The sequence below is a fragment of the Episyrphus balteatus genome, chromosome 1 (genome assembly GCF_945859705.1).
Source record: "Episyrphus balteatus chromosome 1, idEpiBalt1.1, whole genome shotgun sequence".
In the NCBI taxonomy this organism is placed as follows: Eukaryota; Metazoa; Arthropoda; class Insecta; order Diptera; family Syrphidae; genus Episyrphus; species Episyrphus balteatus.
Window position 1 is genome coordinate 23,882,588 of NC_079134.1, and position 12,568 is coordinate 23,895,155.

Below are 12,568 nucleotides of genomic sequence, written 5' to 3' on the forward strand. Positions count from 1 at the left end.
CCTTACAGGAGTCAGGGTTGCCATTGTGTTGAGAATTAATATTTTTTTGTGTCCTTATTGAGTTTAAATATAATTTTATGCCAAAATTTTGGCAAAATTATTTCATGAACATGGACACAGGGTTGCCTTAATTAAATTGAACCATTCTTAGGGTTGCCACCATTTTAAAATATATTTCTTTAATATGTTGGTCAACATTAAATATGAAAGAGAATATGAAATAAGAATATATTATTAAAACAGCATGTTGTTTTGAAAACATATACTTTAAATTGATGTCGAAGTTGGGAAAATGACAAAAAAATGGAATTTTTGAACTTTGACAGCTTATAAATTCTAGGTGGTTTAACTGAATCACATGTTTTATACATTTTTGAAAAGGTATAATTATCTCCTATAAGAAAATGGGTAAAAATTTGACGAAGCTAGAATTCTTTCAATGGGTGAAGGCCCAAAAAACCGTTTTTTGCCCCTAACTTCAGATTTTGGGGGTGTTAGGGACTTTTTAAATACCGTTTCGTAATCAGTGCGACTTGCTCTACAAAACGTGATAGGTCTCCACCTGCGTTTATTTTAAAACCTGATTTTTGTAACACAGTGTAGTTAGGTAAACATCTTTTTTTTTAACATTTGAATTTAATAAGCATTCAGAAGGAATAAAATACCTCCATCAGCAAGTGGCAGTAGTTCGTCGATAGAAATTACTGTTAGAAAAGAATTCCCTGAAAATTGGATATTTTTAATAATGCAAAGTAATTTTTTTTTTTCTTCAAAAATAATGGTTATTATTATGCTATCCATGATGCTATTAGCCTTTGTAAATATATTTAAAAGCAGGATATTGTCATTTATTATATTTTTTCATATTCACCGCTATTTAGCCTTATAAGAAAAATCTTTTAATGGTTTTGTTAGCTTAGCTTGGTAACTACAATATTTTCTTTATATATTTGTACTTAACTACATAGTGACCAGCACTCCAACAATCAATTGTGGATTTGTGTCCGAAATGTTTCCCAACTGCGCACTCCAAGTTCTCCAAAGGTCTCTGAAGGTTGGTGTCGAAAAATAGGGATTCGCTTACAGGGTTTTTCAAGGAGCTTCTAGAAATTGCATTTAGTGGCATCGTCTTTTTTCCGTGGGGCGTGTGTACAAGTCAGTAAAATAAGTTTTTTATTTATGTTTGTTTCGCAATTCCCAATAAAAAAGTTTCTAAGCAGCTTCTGAATGCCTAATAGTTTTTATTTAAGCACATATCATCATAGGACAACTCATCATGGACAGCCCATCATGAGAAAAGTTGTTCGATTGGAACAACTTAATTTTCAGTTAATTTTATTTTAATATTTTTTTAGGGATGGGACACTTTTTAGGGATGGGACACTTTTAACTGTCACACAGTCCATGATGATTTGTACTGAAGCTAGCTTTGCAATTGTTGATAGATGCGTTAAAAATCTAAGGACTGAGAAGACTTCCCTGTGGTACACAAGATGTCAGATATCTGAGGCTTTATTTAGTAAATATAAACGGGGAAGTGTTGGATTCCTTAAGAAATAAGGGTGTGTTGTATTTTTATTAATAAATTGGTAGTAATTTGTGGTCAAAAAGTTCAGAAATCTGCCCTATTTCTGAGTTGGAAATGAGATTTTTTTTTTTTTTTTTTTGTTGAAAACGAAAATGAATAAAATGTTATTTGCAATATTTGAACTGAAAATATTAAGAGTTTTCCTTTTATTTAGGCTGAATTTTATTTCTGAATGTTTTATGCAAGTTCTAAATTTTTTTTTCTAATTTTAGAATTTATTGGCATTTTGTTATTTCTTATATATTTCTTATATTAAACAGGAATTTACGACGTAATGCCATTTTATCATCAATTAGAAGATCGTGTTTTATTGGAGTCACCAATTCCAATTTCTAATAAAAGACATAAAATATCTGCAGCAAGTGGCAGTAGTTCACGAAATGAAATTTATGTTCGAAAAGAATTTCCTGAAAATTGGATATTTTTTGATAATGCAAAGTAAATTTTTCAATTTTTTTTAGTTAGTTTACGATTATATGCATGGTTTCATTTAACCTTTTGTAAATATATTTAATAGCTGGACATTTTTTTTTTTTCATTCATTAAGATGTGTTTTTAATATTGAGAAGTAGAAGATACTTAGTATAAATTAGTTGTTTAATTAGTTTCTGATAATTAAGCCCGGTACTTAGTATTTGCTTGGTGAGAACGTTCATTAAAAAAGATTTTGTTTTCTCAATCTTCTTATTCAAACATTTTGGATCAACATCTTTAACTAGTATTAATTTATTTGTGGTAATTGATAAGCTTTAAACAAGTGAGCTCTGAGCCATTCGAAATGATTCACTTTGCTAATCTTTTATTTTTATTTATTTCTATTAGTTTTTATTGAAGACCGTTTACTGATGGAAAATCGTTTGAATTATAATGATAGAATTGCCAGTGAACCTAATAACAAGAGATTTAAAGTCAAGCATTTTTTTCATAGCAGGCGTCAAAAACTACTAGTTAGGAAACAATTTCCACACAGTTGGATATTTGACGAATTTGAAAAGTAATTTTTGTTTATTTTATTTTGAATTTTGTTTATGTTCCTGTGTTAACAAAACGCATGTGAGTTAAATCAAAATTGGGAAAATAAAACCTTAATTGGCAGATTTATGTGTTAAATAAGATTTTTAAAATAATTCAAGCTAAGAAATTAAAAATTTTAGGTACAAGTATTATGAAAGCTAAATGCATAAAATTTTTTGTTCAATTTTCATGATTTACCTGTTCTTCCTGTACTTTTCCTTAATTTTGTTGAGGTCTTCGTTAAAAAAAAATATAAAGGTAACCTGGAAAACATAACTAAAGAAATACCAAATTTCAGGACATCTTGTATACGATGAATTCCCAGAAAATTTCAACTCTATACCACAACCATTTGCAATACCAGCTTCAGCTGGTGGATTTGGAATTCCTCCAGTTGCATCCCAACGTCAACCTATTGCACCTCCTGTTGTTCGAAATGAATTCCCTGAAACTTGGATATGGAATAATTCTCCAAAGTAAAAACAAATTAATTATTAAACTTTTCCATGGAAAAAAAAACACCTTTCTGTCTGTCTATAGGCATTCCTTCTGCTATAGTTTCTAAATCGGAATTAAGGATATTTTTTGCTATTGTGGTCTCCTATAAAATCTGAACTCACATAAAACACAAAATATATTTCCATAATCACATAGTTTTTTTTTTGTTGTCAAAAATCCAATAAAAGGGTATAAATTATATAGTTTTAAGTTAAAATAAAATAAATCTTAAATTAAAAAAATAAAAAAATTAATTTTAAATTTTTTTAGTTTACGATGAATCTCCACGCGAAGTGATGAATGTAATAAGCAGCATTAGTCAAATATTAAATGGTTTATCTGATCCACTTTATGATTCAAAAATCATAAAAACACCATCATACACTCGTAAAGAGTTTCCCGATAATTGGATTTTTGACAATTTTAAGATGTAAATACTTTTTTTTTTCAAACATTTTCATTTTTGGTTTGATACTAATATCCAGTTTGAATAAAATTTGTTTTTTGGTTTATAAACTACATGCACCCATGGGAATAAAAAATAACGCAAGCTTTATGTTTACTTTTGGTATATTTAATCATAGTATAGTTGAAATAACCAGAAAATAGTTAAATATACCTGAAACAAAGTTAAATATACCAAAAGTAAAGTTATTCTTATGTTATTTTCGCTCTCTGTGTCAATGAGAATTTATGACATTTTTATAAAAACAAAAATGTTACAAAATATTCAAGGTTTTTACTTTTTTGGCACATAAAAATATGCATGTAAGTCATTGAAATTGAACAGAACAACGGGTTATTTTAATGTGTGCACTAATTTCAAAATTTTCTAAAAAATATTTTTATACAAAACTCATGATAAAACCAATAAATTTTGTTTCGTTTTTTGTAGGGTTACCAAAAAAACAACAACTGTAGTCAATATGACAATCGACGGTAGTAAACTTTAACAGTGAAATTGTCATATTGACTACAAAAATAGTCAATTTTGGAATTCGAAATATGGTTTTCATATTGAATACCACATTGGTCAATATTACAACAATTGACTATCGAAAATTTTAATATTGACTTTCGCGGTTAATGTCTAAAATTATGCATTGATTAGTACACTTAAAATTATTTTAAAAGCAGCGATTCTTCAGGGTGGCTGTTTAGTTAAAATTAGCAACTTCATCTTTACTTTGCAATTTACAATTTTATAATATGATGATATTAGAGAAAAATCAATTGATAAATCGTCTTTAAGGTTTAAGAATCATAAAAATAAAAACAAAATAATTAGTTTTTGAAACATTTGATGGTTTGAAAACATGAATCGTTTTCAGATCGATAAATATTTTTGAAAAACAATAAACTGTTTTAAGATCATTAAATTTTTAAATGAACGATTAATCATTTGTAAATTGTTAAATTGTTTGAAAAAACGTTAAATCATGTTTAGAACGATAGATCGTTTAAGGAGCGTTAAATAGTTTTGAAAAACCATAAATACACTTTAGAAGATTTAATCATTTAAGAATTAATTTAACGTTCTTAGAAAATACGAAACCATAAGAGACAGATAGATCGTTAAGTCGTTTTAGGCATCGTTTTAAAATCGATAAGTTGTATTTATAACTTAAAATCGTTTTACAAAATTAAATCATTTGAAGAACGATAAATCGTTTTTAGATCGTTTGTTCCTTACATGAGTTGATATTTTCAAAACGATTTCATGATGAAGAAACGATTTATTGGTATCTAATAAATCGTTTTTTTTGTAAAGAACTAACAATCTTTTATAGAACGTTAAAATGTTTTGAGAACGATGATTGAAAAATATTTGAATTTGCTTCAAATTGCTTTAGGAACTATTAATAAGTTTTACAAAGTTAAATCATTAAAAGAATTATTTTTAACGTTTTTAAAGCGTTAAATCGTTTTAAAAACCATTGTATTAAGAACCATGCATCATTTAGTTATTTTAAGGAAGATAAAAAGTTTAAAAACCGATAAATTGTCTGAAGAACTTTAAATCAATTTTAGGAAGTTAATTCATTTTAAGAACGATAAATCGTTTTTTATTATTTATTTTTATTATTTTATTCATTAACATAACATAATTTAAAGAACGATAAATGCTAAAAAGTTTTTTAGAACCATAAAACTTGTTTAGAACGATGAATTTATTGTTTTTAGAACGAAAAATCGTTTTTAATCGATAAATCGTTTTTAGAACGAGAAATCGTTTTTATAACGAGAAATCGTTTTTAATCGATTGTTTTTAATCAATCGTTTCCAGAACGAAAAATCGTTTTTAATAGATAAATCGTTTTTAGAACGAGAAATCGTTTTTAATCGATTGTAATCAATTGTTTTTAGAACGAAAAATCGTTTTTAATCGATAATTCGTATTTAGAACGAAAAATCGTTTTTAATCGATTGTTTTTAATCAATTTTTTTTTTTTTTAACAAAAAGACTTTTTTAAATCGATAAATCGTAAAGTATAAATAGGTTTTAGAATGATAAAATGTTCATAATTATTTTTTTAAGTTGAATCTAGTTCAAAGAAAATTAATTTCAATTCTAAAAGAAAATGATGTCAAAACATCTCTCTTCGTTTCGCAGCTAGATATGGTCCCGGTGGAGGCGCAGGAGGGGGTCTGAAAAGAGTTCGCAATATTTTTCTCGAAACATGGATTTGGGATTTTATAGAAAATTATTAGAAATTTCTTGCAAAAAAAAAAACCATTAAAAAGCACTTCCTTTTTTGTTCATATTATTCACAACATTCTAGATCCTTGGCAGTAGTAGAATATAAGAAAATAATAATCACAAAATAAAAAATAAAACTGGTATAATATACTTTCTAATAAGTTTCAGCACTCATCGCACTTTGGGTTGCTGTTTTAGAATATTCTAAAACTAACAAAAATTTGGATTTAATTGTATGTATCTATATGTATAAATTATTGCATCTCACTAACTGATAAAGCCTTTTTACTTACTAACTCACATAAGCATGAACTTTTTTTTGGGGTTTCCTATGCTAATAACTACAACTTTTCATTTAACTCCAAAAATGTTCCAAAATCACTTTCTAATGTACCAATTTTTTCGTATGAAACAGTACTGACGGAAATGGCATTACTTTGAGCAAAAAAGTTCCCGATACTATTACATCCTGGGTTCTAACTGGATTCTCATTGAATCCTGAAACTGGTTTAGCTATTACCGATGAAGCAACAAAAATGAAAGTCTTCCAACCTTTCTTCATTTCCACCAATCTTCCATATTCAGTTAAAAGGGGTAAGTCAGAAATGTCAGAAATCTGTCAAAAACGCCTCTAAAACCCTAACTTTTTGTGACTTTAGGTGAAGTTATTGCAATTCCTGTTGTAATTTTCAACTATTTGGACAAAAATCTTGACGCTGAAATAACTATGGACAATTCCGATCATGAATACTCATTTGCTGAAGCTACCAATGAAGTTACCGAATCTGCTAGTGACGATGTTAAACGTACCAAGACTCTTTCCGTTCCATCAAATAGCGGACAAAGTGTATCATTTATGATTCGTACCAACAAAGTTGGACCATTAAGTTTGAAAATTAGTGCAATTTCTCCAATTGCTGGCGATGCTATTCAACAAACTCTTAAAGTTGAACCTGAAGGTGTTACTAAATACGTTAACAAAGCTGTTTTTATGAATTTGGGTGATGAAAAAGAGAAATCAGCTAAGGTTGATGTTGATATTCCTGAAAATGCTGTTGAAGATTCGGAATATGTTGAACTTTCGGTTGTTGGAGATTTGCTAGGACCAACTATTAAAAATTTGGACAAATTAATTCGTATGCCATATGGATGTGGTGAACAGAATATGGTTAATTTTGTACCAAATATTTTAGTACTTAAATATTTGACAGTAAGTTTTAAAGAAATATTTCTATGATTTTTTGGTTGAGAAGGTTACTTTTTCACTATTTTTTTTCTTAGGCTACTAAACAACTTACTCCAGCAGTTGAAGAAAAGGCTAAGAAATTCTTAGAAATCGGTTATCAACGTGAATTACAATACAAACATGACGATGGTTCTTACAGTGCCTTTGGCAAATCGGACAAAAGTGGTAGCACTTGGTTGACAGCCTATGTTGTCAAATCTTTCCATCAAGCTATTCCATTCACTGATATTGATCCTAAAATTATCGAAGCTGGTTTGAAATTCTTGGCTGATAATCAGTTGCCAAGTGGTGAATTCCCAGAAGTTGGCAAGGTTATTGATAGTTCTCACAGTGGTGGATCAATTGGTCTAAGTGCTTATGTTTTATTGGCTTTCTTGGAAAATGTTGAATCAGCTGATCAGTATAAGGATGTTATTGAAAAGGGTTCGTCATTTTTGGAGAAGGAATTGGCTTCGTCGGATGATCAATATTCATTGTCAATTGCTGCTCAAGCTTTCTTGTTGGGCAAACGCCCAGAATCTGCTAAGAAGGTTTTGGCTAAGCTTGATAGTTTGGCTAAGAATGATGGTAAGTTTTTTTTTACTCCATTTCATCAAGTTTCGATTTTATCAAGGTTTTTGTGTTTTAAGGTGATCGTAAATGGTGGTCAAAGACTGTTGTTTCTGACAAATCTTGGTATGGACCACGTTCGGTAGATGCTGAAATGACTTCTTATGTTCTATTGGCAAAGCTTAAGGAAGGAAATGCTGAGGAAGTCTTGCCAATTGTTAGATGGTTGATATCACAGCGTAATAGTAATGGAGGATTTGCATCTACACAAGATACTGTTATTGGACTTGAAGCTTTGACTAAATTTGCTGAAAAGAGCGGTTCTGGTACTGGAAAAATGACAATTGCTTACGATGCTGGAGAAAAAAATACTGGAGAAATCGCTGTTAATCCTGAGAATTCATTGATTTTACAAACACATGTGGTACGTAAAGACAACCTTGTGGTATCCCATAAAGTTTTTAACGTTTATCTCTTTATTAAAGCTACCAAAAACGGTTAAAGAAGTCGCTTTGAATGCTAAGGGTACTGGTTCATGTTTGGCTCAAGTATCATACCGTTACAATATTGCTGACAAAGATAACCAACCTCGTTTTGGAGTAATGCCAGTTGTAAAGAGTTCAGAAAATGATCAAATGGTTTTGGTTGTATGTACTGATTTTAAGCCTTTGGATGGTGAAAAAGAGTCTAACATGGCTGTGATGGAAGTTTCATTGCCATCAGGTTATACAGCTAATACTGATAGTTTTGATAAGATCAAGGAAGTTGAAGGAGTTAAGGTAAGAAATATACATTTTTCAAAAGCTTTCTTAGAAATTCTAACTAATTTGTTCTAAATTTTTAGCGTGTTGATTCCAAGAACTCTGATTCAGCTTTAGATATTTATTTCGACAAAGTAACACCTGAACAAACTTGTGTTTCAATTGATGCCATTAAATCACATGCTGTTGCTAAACAAAAGCCTGCACCAGTTAGTGTTTATGATTATTATGATAACAATAAGCGTAACACTGAGTATTATGAAGTTGCATCATCATTGTGTGATATTTGCCAAGGCGATGACTGTGGAGCTGGCTGTGCGAAAAAGAATTAGGATACAAAAATTATTCCTAAAAAAACCTAAAAACATCTTTATTAAGTTGTAAAATTTTACAAAAATAAATTCTTTTGTGCCTAAGATTAATTATTTTGAGGTTAGGTTTAAAATATTAAACTTTTTTGTAATTTGATCTTAATTATTTTTTTTATACTACCTTACCTATTATGTAACGGATACTTAAAATTTTACATAAACGAAATAAGAATATAAATAAAAAACGAAACAAAAATGAATTGGTTGGTTTTTTTTTACTGAAGGATTTGGAAATTTCGAAACCATTACTTAAAAGTTAATGAAAATTCATGAAATGAGACTTTAGTACTTTTTTTATTTTGGTAGACAGCACTGGTGTAAAAAGCCTTTAGAAAAAAAAAGTTGCTAAATGTGAAAAAGCATTAGGACTTCACGAAGTAGAAAGTTCGACTTCGTTGACTTAAAATTCTTCATTGAAGATCCGACGTTATGACATAAAAAATCTTCATAATGAATTATGACTTCAAAAAGAAGAAAGTACGACTTCGTGAAATTAAAATTCTTTATTGAAGATGCGACGTTGTGAAATAAAAAGACTTCAAAACGGATGAGGACTTCAGTCTTCATAATGAATGAGGACTTCAAAAAGAGAAAGTGCGACTTCATGAAGTTAAAATTCTTCATTGAAGATGCAACGTCATGAAATAAAAAGCCTTCATTATATATGTTAGAGGACTTCACGAAGAAGAAAGTGCGACTTCGTGGAATTAAAATTCTTCATTGAAGATGCGACTTTATGAAAAAAGAAGTCTTTATAATGAATGAGGACTTCACGAAGAAGAAAGTGCGACTTCGTGGAATTAAAATTCTTCATTGAAGATGCGACTTTATGAAAAAAGAAGTCTTTATAATGAATGAGGACTTCACGAAGAAGAAAGTGCGACTTCGTGGAATTAAAATTCTTTATTGAAGATGCGACGTTGTGAAATAAAAAGACTTCAAAACGAATGAGGACTTCAGTCTTCATAATGAATGAGGACTTCAAAAAGAGAAAGTGCGACTTCATGAAGTTAAAATTCTTCATTGAAGATGCAACGTCATGAAATAAAAAGCCTTCATGATATATGTTAGAGGACTTCACGAAGAAGAAAGTGCGACTTCGTGGAATTAAAATTCTTCATTGAAGATGCGAGGTTATGAAATAAAAAGTCTTCATAACGAATAAGGACTTCAAAAAGAAGAAAGTGCGACTTCGTGATGTTAAAATTTTTCATTGAAGATGCGACTTTATGAAAAAAGAAGTCTTTATAATTAATGAGGACTTCACGAAGAAGAAAGTGCGACTTCGTGAAATTAAAATTCTTCATTGAAGATGCGAGGTTATGAAATAAAAAGTCTTCATAACGAATAAGGACTTCAAAAAGAAGAAAGTGCGACTTCGTGATGTTAAAATTTTTCATTGAAGATGCGACTTTATGAAAAAAGAAGTCTTTATAATTAATGAGGACTTCACGAAGAAGAAAGTGCGACTTCGTGGAATTAAAATTCTTCATTGAAGATGCGACTTTATGAAAAAAGAAGTCTTTATAATGAATGAGGACTTCACGAAGAAGAAAGTGCGACTTCGTGGAATTAAAATTCTTCATTGAAGATGCGACTTTATGAAAAAAGAAGTCTTTATAATGAATAATGACTTCAAAAAGAAGAAAGTACGACTTCGTGAAATTAAAATTCTTTATTGAAGATGCGAAGTTATGAAATAATAAATCTTCATAACGAATGAGGACTTCAAAAAAGAGAAAGTGCGACTTCATGAAGTTAAAATTCTTCATTGAAGATGCAACGTCATGAAATAAAAAGCCTTCATGATATATGTTAGAGGACTTCACGAAGAAGAAAGTGCGACTTCGTGGAATTAAAATTCTTCATTGAAGATGCGAGGTTATGAAATAAAAAGTCTTCATAACGAATAAGGACTTCAAAAAGAAGAAAGTGCGACCTCGTGAAGTTAAAATTCTTCATTGAAGATGCGATGTTATGACATACAAAATCTTCATGATGAATGATGACTTCAAAAAGAAGAAAGTACGACTTCGTGAAATTAAAATTCTTTATTGAAGATGCGACGTTGTGAAATAAAAAGTCTTCATTATGAATGAGGACTTCAAAAAAAGAAACTTCGACCTCGTGAACTTAAAATTCTTCATTGAAGATGCGAGGTTATGAAATAAAAAGTCTTCATAACGAATAAGGACTTCAAAAAGAAGAAAGTGCGACTTCGTGATGTTAAAATTTTTCATTGAAGATGCGACTTTATGAAAAAAGAAGTCTTTATAATTAAAGAGGACTTCACGAAGAAGAAAGTGCGACTTCGTGGAATTAAAATTCTTCATTGAAGATGCGACTTTATGAAAAAAGAAGTCTTTATAATTAATGAGGACTTCACGAAGAAGAAAGTACGACTTCGTGGAATTAAAATTCTTTATTGAAGATGCGACGTTGTGAAATAAAAAGACTTCAAAACGAATGAGGACTTCAGTCTTCATAATGAATTAGGACTTCAAAAGAAGAAAGTGCGACTTCGTGGAATTAAAATTCTTCATTGAAGATGCGACTTTATGAAAAAAGAAGTCTTTATAATGAATGAGGACTTCAAAAAGAAGAAAGTGCGGCTTCGTGAAATTAAAATTCTTCATTAGATATGCGACTTTATGAAAAAAGAAGTCTTTATAATGAATGAGGACTTCACGAAGAAGAAAGTGCGGCTTCGTAGAATTAAAATTCTTCATTGAAGATGCGACTTTATGAAAAAAGAACTCTTTATAATGAATAATGACTTCAAAAAGAAGAAAGTACGATTTCGTGAAATTAAAATTCTTTATTGAAGATGCGAAGTTATGAAATAATAAATCTTCATAACGAATGAGGACTTCAAAAAAAAAGAAACTTCGACCTCGTGAAGTTAAAATTCTTCATTGAAGATGCGATGTTATGACATACAAAATCTTCATGATGAATGATGACTTCAAAAAGAAGAAAGTACGACTTCGTGAAATTAAAATTCTTTATTGAAGATGCGACGTTGTGAAATAAAAAGTCTTCATTATGAATGAGGACTTCAAAAAAAGAAACTTCGACCTCGTGAACTTAAAATTCTTCATTGAAGATGCGAGGTTATGAAATAAAAAGTCTTCATAATGAATGAGGACTTCAAAAAGAAAAAGTTCGACTCCGTAAAGTTAAAATTCTTCATTGAAGATGCGAATTTATGAAATTGAAGTCTTCATAATGAATGATGACTTAAAAAGAAGAAAAAATCCTTCATAGCGAATGAGGACTTCAAAAAGAAGAAAGAGTGACTTCGTGAAGTTACATAAAATTCTTCATTGAAGAGGGAACGCTATAAAATATAAAGTCTTCATAACGAATGAGGACTTCAAAAAGAAGAAAGTGCGACTTCGTGATGTTAAAATTTTTCATTGAAGATGCGACTTTATGAAAAAAGAAGTCTTTATAATTAAAGAGGACTTCACGAAGAAGAAAGTGCGACTTCGTGGAATTAAAATTCTTCATTGAAGATGCGACTTTATGAAAAAAGAAGTCTTTATAATTAATGAGGACTTCACGAAGAAGAAAGTACGACTTCGTGGAATTAAAATTCTTTATTGAAGATGCGACGTTGTGAAATAAAAAGACTTCAAAACGAATGAGGACTTCAGTCTTCATAATGAATTAGGACTTCAAAAGAAGAAAGTGCGACTTCGTGGAATTAAAATTCTTCATTGAAGATGCGACTTTATGAAAAAAGAAGTCTTTATAATGAATGAGGACTTCAAAAAGAAGAAAGTGCGGCTTCGTGAAATTAAAATTCTTCATTAGATATGCGACTTTATGAAAAAA

At 29.8% G+C, this 12,568-nt stretch overlaps 1 protein-coding gene across 32 annotated transcripts in view; it reads left to right on the forward strand.

The window, feature by feature from the left end:
* Positions 1–8,928, forward strand: part of LOC129907878 (CD109 antigen) — a 57,678-nt gene extending 48,750 nt beyond the window's left edge. For 28 of the 32 annotated variants that reach the window (XM_055984302.1, XM_055984308.1, XM_055984313.1 and 25 more), the window contains 6 exons: positions 6,217–6,395; positions 6,461–7,011; positions 7,083–7,614; positions 7,677–8,020; positions 8,082–8,375; positions 8,441–8,928. In XM_055984302.1, coding sequence (XP_055840277.1) covers positions 6,217–6,395; positions 6,461–7,011; positions 7,083–7,614; positions 7,677–8,020; positions 8,082–8,375; positions 8,441–8,689 — 2,149 coding nt within the window. In that variant the 3' untranslated portion in view covers positions 8,690–8,928. Of the gene's footprint in view, positions 1–1,848; positions 2,027–2,410; positions 2,583–2,900; positions 3,079–3,370; positions 3,531–6,216; positions 6,396–6,460; positions 7,012–7,082; positions 7,615–7,676; positions 8,021–8,081; positions 8,376–8,440 lie in introns of all 32 variants that reach the window. The other 4 variants (XM_055984320.1, XM_055984323.1, XM_055984318.1 and 1 more) reach the window with 4 other exon arrangements.
* Positions 8,929–12,568: the final 3,640 nt, after the last annotated feature.